We start from the raw sequence: 24,269 nt of genomic DNA on the forward strand, positions 1-24,269 counted from the left end.
TGCCCTTGACTTTTGGTTAATCCCTTCTTTTCTTTCTCATTTTGCCACCTATGTGTGTATCACTGGATGACATAGTTTATTTTTGCCTCTTACTGACTTGATATCAGTGGAATCATACCATATAAATTTTTCAGTGTTTGTTTTTTTTTACTCAGCATTATATTTGTAAGACTCATCCATATTGTTTTAAGTAAGTGTGGTGTAATTTTCATGATAGGTATATTGTCTCAATATACCTCCATTTATTTACCTCTTGTATCTTTATTTTTTTGCCTGCCCCATGTGGCATGCAGCATGTGGGATCTTGGTTCCCTGACCAGGGATCAAACCCGTGTCACCTGCATTGGGAGCGTGGCATCTAATCCACTGGACCGCCATGGAAGTCCCTATTTACCTCTTGTATCTTGGTGAACATTTGGGTTGTTTCCAGTCTGGGGCTATTAGAAATAGTGCTGCTGTGAACAGTCTTATGCACGTATCCCAGCTATGACTTGGACAAGGTCTGGGGGATATACCTAGGAATGAAATCGCAGGCTCATAGACCATGTGTATCTTCAGTTCACCAGATTCTAATATCTTCTTCCAGTGCTTCTGAGAAGCCAGAAGCCATCGTGATTCTTGATGCTTCGGATGTGGACGCTTTTGTAGGCTCTCTCCCCAGTGCTCTGAAATTCGCAGTGGTGTATCATAGGATCAGTCTGTGTTCATCCACGGTGCTGGGCACCTGGTGGGCCCTTTCAATATGGAAATGTGTGTTCTTCAGCTCTGAATTATTTCTCTTCTGTGTTCTCTGTTCTCTCTTTCTGGAACTCCCTTTCAATATGGAAATGTGTGTTCTTCAGCTCTGAATCATTTCTCTTCTGTGTTCTCTGTTCTCTCTTTCTGGAACTCCCTTTCAATATGGAAATGTGTGTTCTTCAGCTCTGAATTATTTCTCTTCTGTGTTCTCTGCTCTCTCTTTCTGGAACTCCCTTTCAATATGGAAATGTGTGTTCTTCAGCTCTGAATTACTTCTCTTCTGTGTTCTCTGCTCTCTCTTTCTGGAACTCTCTTTTTGGATGCTGGATCTTCTGGACTCGTCCTCTGCTTTTTAAAATTTCTCTTCTCCTGTTTGAAATTTCTCAGCATTTTGTTCCACTCTGTGGGAATTTTCCTCATCTTTATCTTTCAGCCCTTGTATTGAGTTTTCATTTCTTAGTATCCTGTTATTTCATGGATGCACTATCTTATCTCTTTGAGTATAATATTTGGTAGTTTTTTTGTCTGTTTTCTTTTCTTTGCACAGTCTTTTTCTTTTCAGGTGCTCTTTCCTGATTTTTGGTCTCTTTCTCAGGTATCTGGTAATCCTTGGTTGTCTGCTTGTAATTAAGAATGGAGAACTGAAAAGCTAATTTAAAGCTCTAAGCATGTGGATAGGGTTTATGACTTCGCTTCATTATAAGGTGACCTGGGTGGGGCATTTGTTGGTTAACCTCAGAGGTTAGCATGTTTAGGATTTCTCCTTTTTCACTGGCCAGATTCCCCAGATTCCCCCGCCTAGAGGATGAAGAGTTGGCCGCCAAAGTTTTGGGAGCAGAGGGAGGGAGCACGTCACTGAGTTGCCCTTTGTTTTCACTGTGGAACTCATACCCTCTGTCCCACATCTCAGCAGCCTCTGTTTTACCCTTTCTAGAAGTGCAGGCTTAGTCTCCCTCTGGGACAGAGGTGGCGTGGAGTGGCAGAGGAGATGCAGAGTCGTAACGTCACTTGATGTATAGGGTGAGAAAATCTCAAAAGGTCTAAGCTTAATGGGAGGAGGAAGGGAACCAGACTGGCTTTTGGTGGACAGAACATCCACCATGACAAAAGTCTTGGTAGTTTTTGCTTTTATATTTTTTGTAATCGAAGCCCAATAAGTTTCTGTCTTCATAGACTGCCTCTTGCACTAGTCATTAACATTCAAAGTGTTCATCTTCTCACCTTAATCCCCTCTTCCACAAATGGTTGTTGCATACTTGCTGTGTACACAGAAGGGTTGTTTCTCTTGAGGAAGTTCTAGGTGAGTTGAAGAGACAAAACCTACACAAATGGAGGAAAGTAAAAGGGATTTTACAAGGCTTATCATTCAGGCGAGCAGGGGAATGAAATTGGGGCAACCATTATGAGCTCACGCATTCATTCATTCATTCAGACATTTACTGAGGACTTTGTACGTATGTAAGTCAATTCGTTAGTCCTCAGAGCTCCAAAGAGAGATTCGCCACAGTCCTGGCTCTCGAGGAGTTTACACTGCAGCTCCGGAGGGGACAGATACGAAAAGAGTTTAGCGTGAAGTGGTATTACCTGTGCAAGGCACAGTAAGAGCAGGATGGGGGGAAGTGGATAATCCGAAGAAAATCTACAGAGCTGACATTTCAGCAGAGCCTGGAAAGGGTGAGGTGTTGACCAGGTGTCTCCTGAGCTGTTGCAGTCGTTCAGGTGCAGGGAGCAAGCCGGGGGCAGTGGAAGCAGGCGGTGGATTGAGCAGATGTCTCAGGTGTAGAGTGGCTGCTTTAGGGCCCCATTCACCCATACTTGCCTTGTTCAAAGAGAACGCTGAAGACTGACCAGGTGAATGGTGATCACGGGACAAAAGCAAGGAGGAGGGACAGCTGGGGGCAGGAAAGATAACAAGATAACAAGTCTTGAAGGACTTGGAGGACATTCACACAAAAGTGAACAGTAGGTACTTGGGAATTAAGGCCTGGGGCCTAGACCCAGACTGGACATGTACATTTCCGAGTCCTTGAAACAGACCCTGGAAACAGTGGAAATTGTACAGAGAAAAATCAAACTTACTGAGGTCCTGTCCTTTGCACTGATGAAAAAGAAAATGGGGCCACTTAGTTGTTGAAGCTGCTTTAAAAATCAGCCCTTCATTCTCCAATTGAGACAGTCAGTTCTTTGACTCTTGTAAGTTACTTCTGAAAAATAAGTAAATCTCACTGCCAAATTTTTATTTCTTTTATGTCTATATGGAAGAAATAATCTTAAAAAGCACTTTGTTCATTTACTGTAACAATTACCTTTCTTTTTAAAGAAGCTAGTAAATGGAAATATGATTCTTATGTGTAATAAATAAGGAACCTAGAAAGCCAACTTCTAAAGGACTAAAAAAGAGTAGAAGCTTTTTTTTTAATTGAGGCATAATTGACATAACATTGTATTAGTTTCAGGTGAATAACATAATGATTCGATATTTGTATATGTAAAAGTAATTCATTTTTAACCCCAGGAATGGAGGACTGTGAAACAATGGAAGATGTGTATATGGCTGCAGTGGAAACAGATCGGGGAGTCAAGGAACAGTTACATCTTTACGACACCAGGGGCCTACAGGAAGGCGTGGAGCTGCCAAAGCATTATTTTTCATTTGCTGATGGCTTTGTTCTTGTGTACAGTGTGAATAACCTTGAGTCCTTTCAAAGAGTGGAGCTTCTGAAGAAAGAAATTGATAAGTTCAAAGACAAAAAAGAGGTAAGTGGGTATGTTAAAAAATGCCAGCTATGAATTATAACACTGTTGAAATTGTAGCATGGGCTTTTGGGCAATTAAAATATTTTAAAAGCATTAAATTGTATTCACAGTATCTGTAATCTTCATGATTTTTTCCCTAGCCCAGGAAATACAGGACTGAGTTCAACCAGGACCAGCATTTGACTTTCTGCCTTTGCTTGTTCCCATGTGCAACTTGAATTTTAATGACTCCATATTGCATATACTACATAGTTCATTTCACGTTATTTGGGATCACTGTTTCCTAGGGCTTTTTATTGTCTTCTTGGAGAAATAGGATTGTCCTTAGCCTTAAAAAAAAAAAAAAAAAAAAGAAAAGGAGTGGAAAAAACTAATAAATAATCAGTGGCTTCTATCCACTTACCATTTGAAAATAAGATTCTTACTATGGTCTGTAAAGTTTTAGATGATCTGGCCCATGTCTGTCCTTTCGCCTTTAGCATTCTGTTCCTCTGTCACTGTACTCCAGGGGTCAGCTTTCTGCTTTTCCAGCATGATAATTTTGTTCCCCTGTGAAGTCCTTCTCAGTTGCTCGTTCCCCTGCCTGGAACTCTCTCATCGCAGGTCTTTCTCTGGGTCTTGGCATGGCTGACTCCTCAGGGTCTAGGGAACCATGTCATGAACCCGTTAACAGCACCGGCTACATGTTCTTAACCTAATTTTTATGTATTTTTGATGTCATACTTTTAATTTTGAGGTAATTGTAGATTCACATGCAATTTTAAGAAATAATAGAGATCCCTAACGCAGTTTCCCCCAGTGCTAATAACACTGTGCAAAACTGTAGTAAAATAACACAACCGAGGTACTGACGTTTATACAGTGAGGGGACCTTTCCAGCACTGCAGGGACCCCTCATGGGACCTTTCGTGGCCACACATGGCATTCCCCTCCCATCCCCTCTCCCTCCTTAACTGTTATCTGTTCTCCATCTCTGTAACCTTGTCATTTCAAGAGTGTTAACGTGAATGGAACTGCAGTTTGTAACCGTTGGGTACCGGCCTTTTCCACTCAGCATAATTCTCTGCTGAGTCGCCCAGGTGACTGCGTGCGTGAGTCGCGCATTCCTTTCTCTTGCTGCGTGGTTTTCCGTGGTGTGTATGTACCAGGGTTTATTTAACCACTCACCTGTTCAAGGACCTCTGGGTTTGTTGATATTTTAATTACTTTTATTATTTTGAATACTAACTTACTTTGTGAATAGATAACAACATTCACAAGGTTCAGTCTTCAAAAGATATAAAAAGGTAAGTAATGAAGGCTCCTCTCCACCTGTTTCCCACCTTTCCCACCGAGACAGATAAGTGCTGTTATTCTTTTGGGGAGTATCCCCCAGATTTCCCTCCCTGCCCCCCTAAAGTTAAAAGTATAGTTCGGTGAACACTCATATACTTGATACTTGAATCTTGGCTCTGCTTCTCAACTTTTCTGCCTTAGTTTCCTTATCTATAACATAAGGATAATAATAGTACCTTTCTCATATGGTGATTATGGGGATTTAAGAAGCACATTCATTCAGCAAATGCTTATTTTTAAATTTTTTTATTGAAGTATAGTTGATTTACCATGTTGTGTTAATTACTGCTGTACAGCAAAGTGATTCAGTTATACATGCATATATATTCTTTTTTAAATTCTTTTCCATTATGGTTTATCACAGGATACTGAATACAGCTCCCTGTGCTATACAGTAGGACCTTGTTGTTTATCCATCCTGTATATAATAGTTTGCATCTGCTAATCCCAAACTCCCATTCCTTCCCTCCCCCACCCCCCCTCCCCCTTGGCAACCACCAGTCTGTTCTCTATGCAAGTCTGTTTCTGTTTCATAGATAAATTCATTTGTGTCATATTTTAGATTCCACATATAAGTGATATGATGTTTGTCTTACTCTGTCTGACTTACTTCACTTAGTATGATAATCTCTAGTTGCATGCATGTTGCTGCAAATGGCATTATTTTCTTTCTTTTTATGGATGAGTAATATTCCATTGTGTATATGTACCATGTCTTTATCCATTCATCTGTTGATGGGCATTTAGGTCATTTCCAGGTCTTGGCTACTGCGAATAGTGCTGCAGTGAACATTGGGGTGCATGTATTTTTTTGAATTAGAGTTTTCTCCAGATATATACCCAGGAGTGGGATTGCAGGATCATACTGTAGTTCTATTTTTAGTTTTTTAAGGAACCTCCATACTGTTCTCCACAGTGGCTGTATAAATTTACATTCCCACCAACAGTGTAAGAGGGTTCCCTGTTCTCCAGCATTTCTTGTTTGTAGATTTTTTGATGATGGCCATTCTGACCGGTGTGAGGTGCTGCCTCATTGTAGCTTGATAGCAGGTGCTTACTGGGCTGTGTGCCTGGCACTGTTGTAGGTGAGGCGGAGGGAATACAGTAGACGATACAACAGAGTCCCTGTTGCCTTAAAGCTTCTGTCTGGGGGGCGGGGGAGAGAGGGACCGCGAACAAATACGTATTGTGAGGAGTGATGCAGTGTAGGAAGACAAGTCAAGTGGAGTGGGGAGCGAGGGCACTGCTTTCTGTAGGTGGTGTGGGAAGGCCTGGTGAGGTGACTTCCAGCAGAGATTTGAAGGGTGTGAGGGAAGGGCGCAAGCCGATGTCTAGAGGGGCTGCAGGTGGAGGCCCCAGCCGAGCAGGGGCCGGGGCGGGAGCGTGTCGTGCTCGGGAGCAGCTCTGAGGCCAGAGCGGGCGGGGTTGGGGGGGAGGTAGAGCTGAGGGCGACTCGGGATGGGAGGCAAAGGGATGGCAGGGTCTAGCTTGGGTGGCACTTACTTGTTTTCATGTCTGTTTTAAAAAATTGAAAGGGTAATGGTTGCACATGGTTCAAAAATAAAAATGATGTATAGAGAGGACGCTAGTGAACTTGTTCCCACCCCTGGGTTCAACCGTCTATTTCCTGTACCTCAAGCATGCTGTTTTAATGTTTCACCCCTTTCCTAGTCTGGGGGCGTCCTTCCAGAGTTTCTCTGTGTAAATACAAGCAAATAGAAATGTACATAATTTTTTTCTTATTTTTCTCTCTGTTGTACCAAAGGTAGCATATTGTTGTACACCTTGTATTTTTCATGTAATATATCCTGGAGTCCTTTCCATAGCAGGACTCAGATTCCTTTTTTTTTAAACTGATGCACAGTATTCATTGTGTGGCGGTAGATGTACCATACTTACTTAACCAGTCTCACATTGATGGACACTTAGGTTCTCTCTGGCCATTTGCTATCATGAACTGTGCTACAGTGAATAATCTTAGACATTTATTATCTTGTACATTTTAACATAGAGTTGTAAGATCAACCAGCAGAAGTTAGGTTCTTGAGTTAAAGGTAAATATGGTGACAAGTTAGTCCATAGGAATGGTATGAAAATGCCTGTTTCTTCAGTCTTGACAGCAATGTGTGGTTAAAGCTTTGGATTTTGTGACTCTTCTGGGTGAAATGGTATTTTCGTAGTTTCATTTGTCCTTAATGTGAACGAAGTTGAACCTCTTTTGACTTATTTTTATTATTATTATTTTTTTAATATTTATCTGGTTGCACCAAGTCTTGGTTGCTGCAGGCGGGCTCCTTAGTTGCGGCATGCATGTGGGATCTAGTTCCCGGACCAGGGATTGAACCCGGGCCCCCAGCATTGGGAGCACAGAGTCTTATTCACTGCGCCACCAGGGAAATCCCTTCTTTTTTTTTTTTTTTAAAAAAAACATCTTTATTGGAGTGTAATTGCTTTACAGTGGTGTTAGTTTCTGCTTTATAATAAAGTGAATCAGCTATACACATACATATATCCCCATATCTCCTCCCTCTTGCGTCTCCCTCCCTCCCACCCTCCCTATCCCACCCCTCTAGGTGGTCACAAAGCACCGAGCTGATCTCCCTGTGCTATGCGGCTGCTTCCCACTAGCTATCTATTTGACATTTGGTAGTGTATATATGTCCATGCCACTCTCTCAGGAAGTCCCGTCTTTGGCTTGTTTTAAAATGGTCACTCTGGGACTTCCCTGGTGGTCCAGTGGTTAAGACTCCACACTTCCACTGTAGGGGGCGTATGTTTGATCCCTGGTTGGGGAACTAAGATCCCGCATGCTGTGTGGCCAAAAAAAAAAAAAAAAAAATCACTCTGTGTTGACTTTCACCTTGAGGGACAAGGTGAGAAGCAGAGTTTAGTTCACATGCTCTCGCTCTAGAGCACTTTGACATTCACCGGCTGGAGAAGTGAGAAGGCAGCAAAGGAGTGTACAAAGTGGCCTTTGAAGTACGAGGAACAACACCAAGAGATAAGGGTGTCCCAGAAGGCAAGTAAAGTCGGCACTTTAAAAAGTAGGAAGTGACCAAGCTATGTCAGATACTAAAGGCAGATCAAAAAAGCCGAGAAGTGGCCAGCTTTAGTAACTTGGGAGATCTCAGCAACGACAGTTTTGGTGAAACAGTGAGACAAAGTCTGATGGACTGGATGTGAGAGAGTTGAGCACAGCAAACGTAGTTCTTTGAAAGAGTTTTGAGTCAAAGGGTAAATATATTGTCCCCTAAAAGGGGAACAGAGACGAGCTGGAGAAGGATGTGTAAGAAGGTTTTGTTTTTCAGATGAGAGAGATGGTTGTTGGTATGCAGTGGGGTGATTCAGCGGAGAGACGCAGGTGAGGGGACCGCTAACGGAGTGACATCCTTGTCCAGGTGGAGGACGGTGGGGACATGGGCTTAGAGGACGGTGGGGCTGTTAGACGTGGTGGTGGAAGCACTTGACAGTTCCCTTCTAGTTGCTCCCGGCTTCTTGCCGACGTAGTGTGGACATCAGCTGAGGGTGGGACGGGGAAGGCAGAGGGAACGGTGGAGGTTGGAGGAGGGGGACCAAGGTAGGAGATGCCGTCCGTACAGGGGAAGTGGCGGGAACGTGATGTATCTGCTGGAGGACAGCACCGCGCTGGAGGTCAGTGGTTACGAACTGGGACCGGCCAGCGGGGTTGTGTTTTTCTCCGGCCACGTTCGGTAAATGGTGTCGGCAGAAGGTACAGTTGAGTTCAACTTAACCGAGGTGGCGGCGGGGGGCCTACGGCGTGATGACGATGGCGAGGGAGCGAACGAGAAGCTCAGCTGGGGGAGCGCCGAGGGCAGCAGCGGGGCTGAAGGACTGAGACAGAGGCGGTAGCGCCGGGGCTCGTGGGTGCCTGCGGTGCTGTCGGGTTGCTGCAGAGGGGCGCTGGGATGAACCAGGAAGGCAGCGGTCGGAGCGGGATTCCCGCGCTTGAGGTCAGAGAGGGGAGCGGCTATCCTGTTCGTGGGAGCGAGTGGCTGCGGTCAGGAGGACAGTTAGGATCTCTGAGGTCAAGGAGCTGAGGGATGAGGTTGCCGGGAGGGTCACCCCCGGGGCTGGTGAAGCCACCACCAGCGTGACGGGAGTAGCGTGTGCGGTGACCGGGGCCAGCGCTGGGATGGGCAGCGACAGCCGGGGCGGGGAGCGGGGGGCCGCGGGCGCAGGGCAGCAGCAGCAGCCCTCGGCCTGAGGGTTTTTAGGGAGGTGGCCCTGAGCCTAGGACACCTCACCCGCTGTGCCCCGCGGGCGGCCGGGTGAGGGCGTGCAGCCAGGCCGGAAGGGGAAGGGGACCTTCACCGCGGAGACCGGGTGGGGAGGAGCGACGGGAGGGCTGGCTCCTGCTGAGACGGAGGAGAGCCCCGGCCTGCGGCCCCGGCCTGCGGACGCATCGGAGCGCGCGTCTCCAAGGCGGGAACGCGGCCGTGGCGCAGAGGCCGCCCTCGGAGCTGCTCCTCCCCGGAGCCCTCCACCTCCCCGGCCTCCTGCTTCAGGTACCTTTACAGGCGCTCTCTCAGCATCTGGAGGTCACGACTCGTCTCCCCTCCCGCGGACCGTGACTGCCCTTCTGGTCGCCGGAAACAGTGCCTGGGGGTAGCGAGCCCTCCACTTGGAGAGAAGGATCGATTGCCTTGCATTTAGGGTAAAACGTTCCTGTTGGGTGGTACGTTCAACACGTATTTAGTGCTTGTGTCAGGCACTTTGCTATGATTAGCAGTAACGTGAACAGAACAATTCCCGTTCTCAAGGAACTCAGGCCCCAGGGCTGCAGACCTCTCACGGCTCCAGAAGTTCCCTGGTTGTATCTTCAAGTACGTATCGCAGGTTTCCCAGACAGCAGGTAGAGCTAAACTGAAATGCAGACACACTTCAGTCACCCCGTTATCTGTGCCCTCGATAGTGATTTCCCCAGTCTGTCTTCCAGCCGTACCGGAGTGGAGTAACTTCAGGTGTTTCGTAGTCAGCAGCCTGTAGAGCATCTGCGCTTTTAAGGAGATACACTGAGCGAGGAGGGGTGAGGTAATGCCCTTTACCCTTCAGCTCACGCCTGAGGGTCAGTTTGGACGAAACACTTTGTTAAATGGGACAGTTTGATTCCTCCATTTGGCCTAGGAACGGATGCTGGCAAAGTGTGATCTTTTACCCGTTTCTTTCAGGTGGCCATTGTCGTGTTAGGAAACAAAACTGACCTTTCTGAGCAGAGACAAGTGGACGCCGAAGTGGCACAGCGGTGGGCCAGGAGCGAGAAGGTGCATCTGTGGGAGGTGACGGTCACAGACCGCAAGACCCTGATCGAGCCCTTCACCCTGCTAGCCCGCAAACTCTCCCAGCCCCAGAGCAAAGCGAGCTTCCCTCTGCCTGGGAGGAGAAGCAAAGGCAACTCCAGCTCTGAGAACTAAACCCTAGGGTGCACAACTGTCCCTTGAATGGTGACCGCCTCGAGGTGTCTGTGAACTCATGTAAAACAGGCCATTTCTGTCTACCTTTGGTCCTTAGGAAGCCCCTAGGGAAGTAATCTAATGCACTTTCAGTTATAATTCAGTTACTGTTGCCTGACATGAAGAAGTAATGTATTTGCATTCTCCTTGTTTCAGACTTGTCCTTAAAATTAGCACCTTTGTTATCTATATTATGTTGCATTTGTCAAAAGAATAAAATAAAACTTGGGTGGTATGCACATGTACCTGTGAGTAGCTCCCCTCACCTTTAACCCGTTTCAGAAGCTCTCATTCTGTGTAACTTTATGCAAACTTATTTGCTCAAACGTTAACTTTGTTTTTGCAAAGTTCACTCATCTAACGTCTAGGATTACGAAATGACGTTTTTTGTGTGTCCAAATTGGATCACAAACAGTAAACAATTTGGGTACTAAGTTAAGCTAAATTTTATCTGGTAGAGATCCTGCTAAACCTATGATTTAGCTTTGTTCAAATTATGTTGAGCATGAATTGAGTAGGTGGTGTAAATATGTTCCAGCTGGTTCTTCCTTCCGTAGGAAACTGCTGAACACTTAAGGACAGTGACGCTTCCGTTTCCGATAAGGCATACCGTACCTTCTGGAGTAGTCTTCAAGTTAGTTAGGTATCTGAGTCTGTGCTATGTATGGTTCTCTGAAGATTTGGGCAGATCTGAGTAACACGGCTGACTGTATTGAGCAAGCTGACAATATTGTAACTAGCTGTGAAGTCGGGAGCAAGCTACTTAGTGGTTTTGACCGGGAAAACAGTGAACTATTAGTTTTCAATATAAAGTATGAGATAAGCTGTCCAGCAAAGAAATGTTTGTTAAAAGGTCTGGTAAATAGTAGTTATCTTGAATACTTTTAAGGCGCGGTTCAGTGAATTCAAACTCACTTGGTGGGACTTCCCTGGTGGTTAAGAATCCGCCTGCCAATGCAGGGGACACGGGTTCGAGCCCTGGTCCAGGAAGATCCCACATGCTGCGGAGCAACTAAGCCCGTGCGCCACAGCTACTGAGCCTGCGCTCTAGAGCCCATGGGCCACAACTACTGAACCCATGAGCCACAACTACTGAAGCCCGCGTGCCTAGAGCCCGTGCTCCGCAACAAGAGAAGCCACTGCAATGAGAAGCCCACGCACCGCAACAGAGAGTACCCCCACTCGGCACAGCTAGAGAAAGCCCGCGCACAGCAACGAAGACCCAGTGCGGCCCCCCCTCCCACAAAAAAACAATGTAAACTCAATTGGCTCCGTTCAGTGAGTGCAAGCCAAGAACTACTGTATATAAAGATTGAAAACTTACTTATATGGCAGCCGCACTAGCCGATTTAGAATTATTTAAAATTTCTCATCGTGTTTTTTTGGGTAAAACAACAATTGTCACTCCGATATGGTCAGGTCATTTCCTGCCTTCTCTCCCGGTGTTGAGCTTCTAGCTTTTTTGTTTTTTCTACATAGATGGATAAATACTTCTACAGTTATTTTAAAATAATATAATAGATCCTGCAAACTTTGCGCGTCTGCTGAATGCAGCTTAGATCCGCTAGTACACAGAGTGACCGTGTTCTTTTTAAGTGCGTCATGAGCGTGCAGGTACCTCCGCCCTGGGCCCTGGACGAGCTTCTCTGGAGCAGGTGTGTGCGCCTAGGTCCTGCCAGACTCCCTCCACTGTGGCGGGGGTGTTTCCCCACGAGAGCCCACTTCTCACGCACGCACTTACCACCACAGCGCCTCCAAGTTGGAAAATGCTTTGACAAAGATACAGCAGAACTCTGCCTTTGGAAGGTCATGAGTTAGATTACCTAACCTTCTCTAAGGCACCTATCCTGCAAGGCTGTTGGATACATCCAGAGTAACGTACCAATCCTGACACACGTGCTGGGTAGACAACACCAGCGTGTTCAGTCTGCATTACCTCTAGGCTGTTTGAGTAGCAAAGATCTATCAAGAAGAAAGAAACTACAAAAAAGGCAAAAGGAAGTAAATGAATACAGCAGCGTTAGGTGGTGGTTTTAATATTGTTTATTAGCACAGTAACAAATGCAGACTTAGGTAGTCCACAACATAGAACCAATCCACTGAGCAACTCCTATTCCACACCTTACAGTTAACAGCTTAAGGTATTTTACTACAGGTTTTCACAAGTCCTGATTCAAACCTCTATCTTTTCACAATAAAGTAGACTGGCATATAAAATAAAATACATAACTACTCATATTTCCTATATGGTGTCTTATAGCCATGTGTCCATTTTATATATATGAGATGACAGTCTCTAAAAGCTGTTCAATATCACTGTTCCCCTCCAAGAAGGGAAAACAAATTCCAATTTTTTAAAAGAAAAAACTGTGTAGTCTTGGAAGGACTTTACATAAATGGCCATGTGTGTAACCTGTACAAATTCAGCTGTTTCAGATTTACAGACTACAAGCAACGGAACCCAAACGTCTATTCTTCTCTGTACTGCATTTCAGCTCATACTGCAGAGCTAATGACAGTTTTAAAAGTTGCTATTACCAATTCTGTCTACTGTAGCAAGATACCTTAAGTTACAACAAAATCTTAGGAAATAAGACTGAATAATATCTGTTATAGAAATACCCTACTCTTCACCAACGCCCACCCTCCCCCACCCCTTCAAAATCATAAGCAGCTCTCTCTGTGACAGACAAAGAATGTAGAGAATTGTGACAACCCAATTTATGTAGCGTATCTCTTGGTCCACTGTCTGGCCATTCTGTCATGTTCTGCTCTGTTGGTCATATACTGAGTGGCAATACTTCCCACCAAGGGGTCGGCTGGAAGAAAAGAACGTACGTTACTTCGAAGAAGGGAAAAGAACATTTTTAAGTTTCAGCAGATAAGCTAGTGACAGCTTGCGAGGAAATGGACAGAGTGGCTGTGATCAAACCATTGCACCATTTGGGATACTTTTCCTCCCGGACTTTAAAGAACAGCATGGACGCAGGGGGGTCCTGATCCAGATAGAACGGTCCCGCCCCGCCTCCTTAGTTCATTCCATCTCTCCCCCAACGACCACCCCCCACTGGAAGGGTCTCGCTCCTGCGTGTCAGGGTACGGAACGCGCAAGGCCCTGGACTGCCGTGAACACCCAGCTGTGTTCACAGGACCTTCTGCTAGTGCAAGCGAACGCTATTTACCTCTCTACACTGTTGACCCGCAAGACCCGAAGTTGCCAGGTCAAAACCTGTACTTCCGATTAAGTACAGTGTTTCTCTGAAACCTAAATAAAATCTTTAGTAATTAAATTTCTATTTCTTTATCTAGAAAAAAAGTTTTTAATTAAGAGGAAATTAAGGCCCAGACGAAACCACAGTCTGGTAATCACTAAGTGTACAGCAGGGAAACAACGCCACGTCAGTAAGCAGTTGTGGGCAGGTGCTGAGCAGACCCGCAGGCAGAGGGCGGGTGACTCAACATTCACAAGTGTGCGTGCTGTTTCTGTATGGGAAACACGCAAAAGGGGGAAAAAAAGGGAAGAGAAGGAAGATGTAAAAACCTAAGGCAATCTTTTTTAAGTCTTCAGTTTATAACACCTTGTTGCTAGAACACGTCAAGTAATGGTGAAGTCGCTGCATTTTTCACCTAGTAGATTGAACTCTTGATGAGAACTTTCTTTGAAAAGCAATGAGTTTTTGTCCCTTGAAAGCCCGTACAAAAATAAAATCTGAACTTTATCTTTAGAAAATCTTAGTTTAAGTGGAAAATAACCATTTTCCAGGTGAGGAGGAATAAAACAAGGTAAAGAATTATTAACCTTACCAGGATTACAGTCTGTAAGAAGTGAGCAGATAGAAAGAAGGACTTTAGAAATGGTTAGTGCTGGACTCCAGTTATCTTTCAATATGTCCAAGCAAATAACTCCTTGACTGTTAATATTACAGTGATAGATTCTTGTCCGAAATGTAACCTAAAAAACAAGACAGTGTTAAACGAAATCTGAACAGCAAACAATGAAACTTTTTACTAAATTGCCTTTTCAATAAAATGGTCCTAATTAAAACTTTTAAAGAAACAGACATTTGGTTTTCTTAAAAAGTGAACTGTTTTTAAAACAGTTTAACTAAGGCTGATAAGAGATAGGGTAAGAGACTATTTCACGAAATTGAGATTAGAAAGTGCTCACTGATACAATCTCCGGGATTTTCAATTTCATTGAAAAAGTAATATGCATCAACAAAAAGCAAGGTAACCTCGATATTTTTTTTTTAAATTGAAGTATAGTTGATTTACAATGTTCTGCTAATCTCTGCACAGCAAAGTGCCTCAGTTATACATATATACGTTCTTTTTTTAATAGTCTTTTCCATTATGGTTTATCCCAGGAGATCGGATATAGTTCCCTGTATCGTTCTTGAATTCATCTTTTTTTAGCAGTTTTAATGTATTAAGTATTTTCCAAACGTTTCCAAGTTTGAACAGCTAGTTGTTTGCTGACCTCTTGTGTTAGCTGGTAGTACTACATGACCTCAAAGCAAGCTTTAGAATCTCATTCAAACAACACAGTGGGTACATAAAGACAAAGTGCTTAGCAAACAATGATCACACACCTAAAAGGCTGAAAAATATATTTGAAGATGAGGTTTGTTTCTGCTTTTTCTGACCTTTGTATCAGATCTTGCAGATAGTCGTGCCTCCCTAAATCACAGAATTCACTTTAAACAGAATCTCCACAGGTGAGGAGCCAGAAGAGGGTAAGGACCACAGCAGCAGACGAGTCAACATCAGCCCCACGAACCTGGATTATGCTGTCTGGTCTCCTACTTTTTATTTGTGAAATACACTGAATCACTCCAAAGTGAAAAAAACCTACAACTTTACCACTTTTTTTTTTTTTTTAAAGTGACAGACTTGCGGTCACCTCTTGGGCTGCAGTTGTACCTTTTTCCCTAGCAGTCCACCCCATCCCCAAGAAGAGGTTTTCCTTCCGACTGGGCGAATGAGAATCACAGCTGAGTGTTACAGGAGACGGTGACTGAGCAACAACCCCTGCCCATCCTGGACGAGAAAGCCCAAGCTTGGGGTCAGGATCTGAACAAGACCAGAAGATGACAAGGAGCGGAATTCCAAGGCTTGATTTGGTAGGAGATTCTCTAATTGTTTCAGTGCGTGGCTATTTTGACACCATTTTTATCTGCTCAGAAACTTTTTCTGTTGAGTGGGAAATAGGGGATTATTTATAGGCTGCTGACTATGTTCCTATAAATATTAGCAGGATTTTAAGCCCCATCAAAACAAAGCACTTACTCTTAGAGATGGTCTTTGCCAAAAGAGGCAAAGTCAACCCAAAGAAGTGTTTTGTGTATGTTCAAGTGTACTTAGAGATTTGTCAAGATATAAGAGAACTCTATTTTTTGCGATTAAAAACTCAATTTTAAAAGCCTGAATAATCTTCCACAGGAGTATGTAAATTTTAGCATAAATCCGGGGGACTTTCTTACCTTCGGAGGCTTGAAGGGATATTCCGGTGTGAAAGTGATGTCAAGGAAGAACACGCCACCCTCATACACGGACCCTGGAGGCCCCAGGATGGTTGATCTCCATTCATAGATGTTGTCGCCTTTGGGGCCAGCGCTGTGAAATAATACACCAGACGGTGAGTAGAGGGCGGGGCACCCCCATTTTACAGTGTGTCCCCACGAGGGGGAAAGGTCGCCTCTCCTTCCTTTTTGTTTAGTGTGTGGATTCTCTCCACAAAACGCAGGTATCTTGCAGACAGGCCTCTGATGCAGGCCTCCGACAAGACTTAGGTCACGTATACGGTAAAAAAGGACGCTGCAACCAGTCTATGCCCACTTAGCTGTGAAGAAGCAAGACACCCCTCACTTCTCAAACCCTCTCCTTGACACATCATAAGAAAATGTAAACGATACTTTACAAAAAGAGAAACACCTCTCAGCACACCAGAATTCATTAAATTAGTGACAAAGTTTTGCTCACGGCTACATCATCTTCAAGGAACATCTTAAGCACCAAAGCTTCATTTCTGACCCTGTGACTGGGGCTCTCCCTCCTTGTTCTTGTTTCTCCATAATCTTACCCTGAAAGGAGTCCAACGGATTGCAGTTCTCTTTACAGCAGAAACCATGCTGGGTGGGGGAGGCGGAGGAGGGCGAAGTACACCGTTACCAGTCATTCAGTTTTCACTGCTGCACACATCGGATTCCGCAATCAGGTCCTCTCTCTACACGTTAAGCCACCCTCACCTGTGAGGTTGGCGCCCCTCACGCGGAGTGACCCCGTAGCGCCCTGCTCCGCGGCGCTGTGTCGGCTCACAGCGTGCTCTGTACTCGAGCACATGAACAAACAAAAACACAAGCAAGACCTCCGAGGGCTAGCTAACACATCTGCCCACACAAGTAAGCGTAAGGCTCCGCTACCGAGAGAGCAGACCGCAAGTCTGGGCGACGGTCTCGGTGCTGATGCAGACAGACCTGCCCGCAGCGCGGGGTAACGGGTAACGGGTAATGGGTAACGGGTAACGGGTAAGGGGTAATGGGTAAGGGGTAACGGCGCGGACGGCTCCGCTGACACGGCTTCACTTGAGACGCTCAAGCCTAACTATCAACAGCCGCTTCGAGGACAGCAGTGTGTGTTGGCCGAACCACAAAAGGTCTTCGCTCGGAGAGGCTTGTAGATCCCAGTGGATACACAGGATAACTTCTACAGAGCAGGCAAAGCTCTTTTCAACAAACGTATGGTGTGAACTGGATTCACTCCACCCCCCCGACACTCACGGGCGGCCCACGCCCGACACAGATGCTGAATGCCAAGGTTCCCTAGCGCACAAGACAAGAACTGCTTGTCTTCAACATGCCCGCTGCTAACTGGTTAGAGGTGGGTTTCAAGTCCTTCTAAGAGGAAGACGAGATGAAGAGGAAGGGAGAGGGAAAAAAAAAAGGAAAAGAGAAAACCTACCTGTGGCCCTATACTTTCCCCACACCCACCAGAGATTTTTCTCTTTCAACCTGAAATTTGGAGTGAGACAAACGACAGACAACAACACAGGTGAGGGGATGAGCTTGTAAAAGAGAACCAGAAGGAAACAAGCTGGGGGGAAACACAGGGTGGCAGAAAAGGAGGGAGAAGACGCAGACAAAGGATAGGGGCCAACGGGGAGGGTGAGGGCCCAAACTGGTGAAGAGGTAGAAAGCGTTCAGACGCTCACGGAGCACTTACTGGCTGTGTGACCTCGAGCGACTTACTCACTTACAGCACCCACCTCACGGCAATGTTCCGAGAGCTAAAGTACTGATACTGGGGGGGGGGGGGGGGATGACTATCTCTGCAGAGCGACAGGCCCACGGTCATCTCCCGTTAAATGGCAGCCGTCACCTCCGTTCCCAATTATCTGATTATCCCCACTGGCTCAAATACTGTGGTCCCTGAGTATCTCCTTGTGATGGGTATTCCCAACAACTATTAAAAACCTGTTTTACACTGGACAGATATGGGAAGAGAGCTCGTTTAATTAACCCTGTCTCTAATATTAAGTCACACGTATATGCAGACACCAATCTTCGAGTTTAAAAAAAAAAAAAAAGACGACTCCCGATTCTGCACGGCATCTGACCACAGTTCTCACGAGGTGCGGGGTAGGAGGCGCTCTTAACCCGCCCTCTCCCTCTAAAAACATGCAGTAACCCCTCCAAGTGAAAGGATACAACTCTGGTTGCTGCTGCTTCACAGCCTGAGATGAGAACTGGTCCTTGGGCATCTGAAGGTTGCCGACCTGCTTACATGTTTGCATCCAGCATACGTACTTGAACAGAAAGTGTACAGACCGTGGCTGCTGCAGCTATGACACCTGATTACCAGACTGGAGTTAACTGACAAGTGGACTAAGCACACGAAGACGACACTGACACAGGGGCTGCGGATAAAAAGACAAACTATTCTCTCTTATCCAACTGGCTAAGGACTCACGGTATCTAAGACTTAAAGGCAAGAGGCTATCATGTACTGTAAACCCCTCTTCTTACAGATGAGGAGCCAAGGCCAAGGGCAGAAGCTGGGCCATCCAAACACCAGCGCATCGGCAGCCATACTCTTTTCCTCAGTCAGCCTGGTGATGCTAAGAGACCCAGAAAAAAACAACAGTAAAGTCAGTCCAACCCCGGCGGGGACATGTTCGCATAGGCCCAGTTCTGCTGGCCCCTTAGCACAGAAAAAAGATAAGAGAAGAACAAAGGTCTAACAACATGCCACTACAAGCAGATTTTATGACTGTACAGAAATTTCATCATCAAAATAATCTACGGAACTTTAAAAATTACAGATTCCTGACCCTTCAGCCCAGGCCTCCTGAGCTTAGACCTGAGAATCTACGTATTTAAAAAGCTCCTCTGGGGACCTTTGAGCAGGTGGTCTGCATTTGGGACCCCCTTGTACAGGTTACTGGGAGTAGGACAACCAGTTGAGAACGCAAGCTTTAACATTTCACGCTTGTCACCTGTGATACAGCTAGAAATCCAAATCAAGATCGCTACTTGTTTGTAATCAGCTTTCAGTTCAGTGTGAACCTTCCTGAAAGTTCAGAAAAAAGTTTGGAGAAAGAGAGTTCAAGAATCAAGTACACAACATAAGCTTCAAAAAAGTGGAGAATGAAGGTGGGTTACAGTAAGAAAAATAATGAGTGAAATAATATCAAATGTAGTTGAAATGCTAAAGGTTTGGAAAAGACGCAACAGCACAGATCCCTAACCTGTGGGTCCTCAACCAGGAGGCTTGGGAGTTACTGTGAGGGGTCTGAGAACCCACTGGAAAGACCAAGCAACGCTGCCTGAATAAAAACTTCAGCTATTCATTCTAAGGCTGTTATTGGATGAATTCACGTAGCTTTTTGTCTTATGCATTTTCTTAATCACAGAATAAAACAAAAATTATGATATGGGGCCTGAAAAACTTTTGCTTTTTTTTCTTCCTTCCAATTCTCACTGGAAAAGTTAGGCTCGACTTGTCCAGAAGGTGGGTAGACAGACCCATGGCAAGGGGTGGGGGGCACGGGAGGGGGTGAGGGCAGAAGTCTCCGGCTCTCAGAAGGCCACTGTCAAGGAGAGTCTACGTGAGGCTGTTCCGGGGGAAGTGTGTCCAAGCACCCCACCCCTTTCCCCATAAAGTGACCGACTGGACTCCCTCAGGTCAGCATACGCCTCCACCTGCCTTCCGTCCCCCTCCCTGTAACACAAAATATTTCTGGTTTCACAATAAGAAACGTAACTCCAATTTTAAATACCGGTTGAAGTATTCTCATCAGTCTAAGTGATTAGAAGGGATGGAAACTTCTGAATTGGGAGATGGGGGGACTGAATTTAAGGCATTAAGGAAAGATGGGAACAACAACAAAAAATACACATCCCTGTTTGGAGACAGTGAAACCCAACTGTGATTACAATCTCCGCAGGCAGCTGAGACTGAGAAGGGAAAACGAGCCCATGCCTTCGCCTTCCAGATTCTATTAAACAGGGACGTAACGTTTATCTGCAACACAAACACTCTTCAGAAGAACTCCCTGGTGGTCCAGTGGTTAGGACCCCCGCTTTCACTGCCGGGGGTTGGGGTTCAATCCCTGGTCGTGGAACGGCCAAGAAAAAAAAAAGTGTAACACACAGAACTCTTATACAAGGCAAAAAGAAAGAACTGTGCCCTTAATTCTGTTTTTTCCCTTCTGGTCAAAATAAATACAGCCGCAGTAAACATTTTAAGAAAAATGACAGTAACTTCTACTTTTGACCCAGTATTTTCTTATTTCTGTAGTGGTTTCTGACGCCCTACGGACCCACCAACAGTGGGAGCGGGGGTCGTGTGAAGCCCGCCGGCTGGCAGGCACTCACCGTGCTCCAGGCCTCTCGCCTCCGAGGGCCTCCCCGCATGAGCGCTGGGAAGGGCCGCTACACGCTGCAGCTCTCCTGTCTCCCACATACTCTCTGGGGAGCTACACGAAGCACAGAGCTGCCGACGGGTGTAACTAACGCTTAGCACATATGGTCCTAAATAGAATCTGAAAAGTATAAAAAGTAATTAATGCAAGTCATTTAAGGTATCATCCAAAGAAATTAATAAAACCAACTCTTAAAAACTGTCATTAGAGCAGTCTAACTACTGGAATCTAATGTGCCCTCTGGACTGACTTCTCCAAGAAAACCGCATAAGCCAACTTTTAAGCTTCATTTTGTTTTGTCTTAAAATCATGCTTTTCTCAGTCCTCCCCCACTCCCATCCTCAATATTAGTTTATTAAAAACTTTCCATGTCAACAGAAACCAAAGTTGCACTTCAGTTTTCAAAAGGTATCACCGATCTCTTATAAAGAATATCCTGGAAGCAAGGCAAAAATTATAATCGATTTTAAGAAATGGTATTTCTACCTGATCAATTTTTTAATTGTTATTGGGAGCGATGACCCTTGCTTACAAACACAGAAAACCCTAACTCAGATGTTCTTTTAGGCATAATCCTGAAAGACGACTTAGTTATCTAGTCTCACACCCCAGAAAAAAGTGAGGGATGAGAGGTCAGGAGACAGAAAGATAAGAAACGTGCCGCAGGCGAGCGTCTGGACGGCAGCAGCAGGCCGTGAACGCGCCGGCGTACCCCGAGAAAGGGGAGAGGCTCAGAATCAGCTGGTTAGCAGCTCGGTTCTTCCCACCTAAACATCCCAAGTAATCCCTGCTATTATCCTGCAGTACAATGAGCGACGTTTCATAAGAATAAAGAACTGGCGCTTGGAGTAAACGATCGTCCCCAGGAAACGGGATGCGGCAGAGGCTGCGGACTGGCTTGTCCATGCGTCTTTTCTCCTCTTCTTTGTAGGAGCGACATGATAAAGCAAAACTAGTTGCTTACGTAAAGTGCATCACTCACGCCACAAAATCCCCCACATGCCCCCATTTCAGCAGCAGCCTTAGAGCAGTGGTTCTCCATTGGGGCTCGGTGAGGCTGCCTCCGGGGCAGGTTTGGATGTCACAACTAGGACGGGGCGCGGGGGGCGCTACTGGCGCCTTGTGGGTAGACGCTAGATGCCGCTCAACATCCTACGATGCCCCGGAGAGCCCCCGCAATACAGGATTCTCTTGGCCAAAAATGTCAACAGCGCCAAGGCTGAGAACGCTGCCTTAGGGAAGACGTGCCCTCAATCAGACAGCAGAGAGAAGAGCTTCAGCGTGAATCCCTGCTGTCAGACTCCAGTGCCCGCCCTCTGGTCTCTGTCCCACCGCTCAGCGCCTGGTACAGAAAAACATTCAACATACACGGCTGTCATCACTGTAAGTTAGATTTGCGGGACTTCCCTGGTGGTTAGGATTCGGCGCTTTCACTGCCGTGGCCCGGGTTCCATCCCTGGTCGGGGGAACTGAGATCCCGAAAGGCAAAGGCAGGCGCTGCTCGGCCAAAACCAAACCAAACCAAACCAAAAAAAATTATATTTGCACGTGTTCTAGTGTTCTACAGACCCTTGCTACTCAAAATGTGGTCCCTGAACAAAAGCAACATCAGCATCCCCTGGGTGTTTGTTAGAAATGCAGACTCTCAGACTCCGCCCTAGACCTAAGGCATCAGAATTTGCATTTTAACAAAGTCTCCAGATGCTGCCTAAGCGCATTAAAGCTTGAGAAGCCAGCTATGGAGAAACTAAGTGGCAATGAATACCAACTCTATTTTCCAATCTTCTAGACTTAGGTGACCATTTATTTGTATTATCTAGCTCTCTCCTTCTCTGTAATTCTCTGTAGTAAGAAACAAGTATTAACCCTGGTGATGCCTTGCTCTGTTAAGACTGTAAAATCAATACCATACACAGAACTTAGAAAATGCTTAAAGGAAAAGATCCACAATCAAATCTACACTCCCTACAACAAAGCACACTACTCAAAATCCATTCTTAATTTACTCTCCTTTTCCTAAGAAATTCAAGAAGAATATGGTAAAATAGCACGAATCTATTTTGTCAGTTTACCAGAGGGAATCCTCATCTCCCACAACTACCTCCCAACAGACAGACGCTGTAGGGAATGAAAGCCGCCTTCTCCGTGAGGTCTGCTTAACACGCCCAGAGGAGTTCTATAAACACAAAACCAAAAGCTGTGCTGTCCTGGGCATCCCCTCGTAAAACAGTAACCGCGTAACCTAGAAGTGAGTGGCAGAAGGAACGTGAAAGATCAGCAAATCTCGCTAGTGACCGGCAGGCTGGTGACGTGGCCTGGTCAGGGCTATGAAACGCTGGGCCGCTGCCCTGGGCATCCTTCCTGGCAGCCGTGCGAGGCCTCCTCACACAAGCAGGAGGCAGGGCTGCTTCGCACACACCGTTCTGGCTACTGCCCCTCATAAAGAACTTCCAGGCCAAGGGCCAACCTCAAGCACTCCCCACAAAAGCTGGTGCCCACCTAAGAACTCACATCAGTGGTATCCTGCGTGGCTAGGCAGTTACTCCGGAACAGAGTGGGTCCAAATAGGGGGTACAGTTTCCTACATATGGGAGGGAAACGAACTCAAACTCAGGGTCGAGAACAACACGACCCATGTCCACCAGGAAGCCTTCCCACAAAGCCCCCCAAAGTCCTGTTCTCAGAAGAGAACAGATTTGTCTGTGGATCATTTACACAGACTGCTACAGCTATGTGGGTGCACAATCTCTCTTACATCAGATTGTCAGTCTCTAGAGAGTAGTAATTTCCCACACATACTACAGGTTTGTAGGCCTGATAGTGATTAACAGTGTTTAATTAGCTAGTTAAAATATGCACCACTGTTTAGGATTATATGACAACGTTTCCAAATTAGGTGAAATAACAAAACACCACGAAAGCTCAATCCTGCCCAGCTAGCCATTCAATTTTTTATGTTACACAACTGCTTTAGAAAAAAGCAACAAGTCCTTCTGGAAATTCACATTCCAATACTGAAAAAAAATCAGATGCACATAAAGACACAATTTTTAAAAGAAAGCTAGTTAAAACTAGTTTCAAGATAATTTGAAAGAGACTCCCTTAGGGATAGTGAAAGAATTGCAGACCTAAAAAACCACGGCCCTCAGGGGTTCCTTACTCCCAACGAGGGACGGCTGAGTAATGAGAGTTTTTAGTTAACTGAGCCAAGAATCGTGCTTTAACTTATGAACTATTGGGTATAGAGTGCGGGGTAGGTAGCGAGCAAGTGAAATGACAAACTAGTGCAAACCAAGTCAAGGGACTAAAACATCAGACTGGGGAGGGGGGGAGAACGACACGTAGGAAAGATTGCAAAGAATTAAAAGATCAGCCCGCCCGGTGTCTCCAAAGCCATGTTCCTACACAATGTTAAACAGGCAGCTATTCAGGATTAAGGTGGATCGGCCAATAGCTCTTTTCTGCAGGAGCCACACAAGCCTGACTTAGAACCATTCTAATTTGTTTTTTTCCCCAGAGAAGTAAGAGAAATGGTCAGAGCAGGTCAGGTTCTAAGGCTGTTACTCCTGTATCACCACTGGAAGAAGCCTGAGAGTCCCATGGCTGAGTCCTGAGTTTTCAGGTGCAGTGCTTACATCAGCATACATTGATGTAAAACTGCGAAGTGAGTACCGCTGACCCTTGAACAACACGAGCTTTAACTGTGAGGGTCCATTTATGTGTGTATTTTTTTCAGTCAATATATTAAAAAAATCTGGGGGGATCTGCGACAATTTGAAAAAACTCACAGCCAAACTGCATAGCCTAGAAATATCAAAAAAATTAAGGAAAAGTTAGCTATGTCACGAAGGCATAAAATAAATGTAGATACACATACAACATACAAAATATGTGTTGATGGATGTTGATGTTACTGGTAAGGCTTCCAGTCACCAGCAGGCTATTAGTAGTTGAGTTTCGGGGGGAGTCAAACGTTATACTCGGGCCCCCCAACCACTGCGTTGTTCAAGGGGCAACTGTAAACAGAAATCAGTTATTAGTCTGGC

General features: G+C 45.5%; 2 protein-coding genes across 16 annotated transcripts in view; one reads left to right on the plus strand and one right to left on the minus strand.

The window, feature by feature from the left end:
• NKIRAS1 (NFKB inhibitor interacting Ras like 1) overlaps positions 1–10,546 on the plus strand; it is a gene marked incomplete at its 5' end in the record, with an annotated part of 62,051 nt that extends 51,505 nt beyond the window's left edge. For 12 of the 14 annotated variants that reach the window (XM_082460791.1, XM_082460799.1, XM_082460788.1 and 9 more), the window contains 2 exons: positions 3,254–3,495; positions 10,020–10,546. In XM_082460791.1, the coding sequence (XP_082316917.1) occupies positions 3,254–3,495; positions 10,020–10,262 (485 nt within the window). In that variant the 3' untranslated portion in view covers positions 10,263–10,546. Of the gene's footprint in view, positions 1–2,568; positions 2,701–2,892; positions 2,914–3,253; positions 3,496–10,019 lie in introns of those variants that run through there. The other 2 variants (XM_082460792.1, XM_082460793.1) reach the window with 2 other exon arrangements.
• A 1,780-nt stretch (positions 10,547–12,326) lies between these two features.
• The window catches only part of UBE2E1 (ubiquitin conjugating enzyme E2 E1), a 75,043-nt gene continuing 63,100 nt past the window's right edge, over positions 12,327–24,269 (minus strand). For both annotated transcript variants that reach the window (XM_082460806.1, XM_082460807.1), the window contains 3 exons: positions 15,785–15,917; positions 14,106–14,253; positions 12,327–13,120 (listed from right to left, as the gene is read on the minus strand). In XM_082460806.1, the coding sequence (XP_082316932.1) occupies positions 13,023–13,120; positions 14,106–14,253; positions 15,785–15,917 (379 nt within the window). In that variant the 3' untranslated portion in view covers positions 12,327–13,022. The remainder of the gene's footprint in view (positions 13,121–14,105; positions 14,254–15,784; positions 15,918–24,269) is intronic.

This window comes from Balaenoptera physalus, assembly GCF_965194825.1.
Source record: "Balaenoptera physalus genome assembly, chromosome: 4".
Lineage (NCBI taxonomy): Eukaryota > Metazoa > Chordata > Mammalia > Artiodactyla > Balaenopteridae > Balaenoptera > Balaenoptera physalus.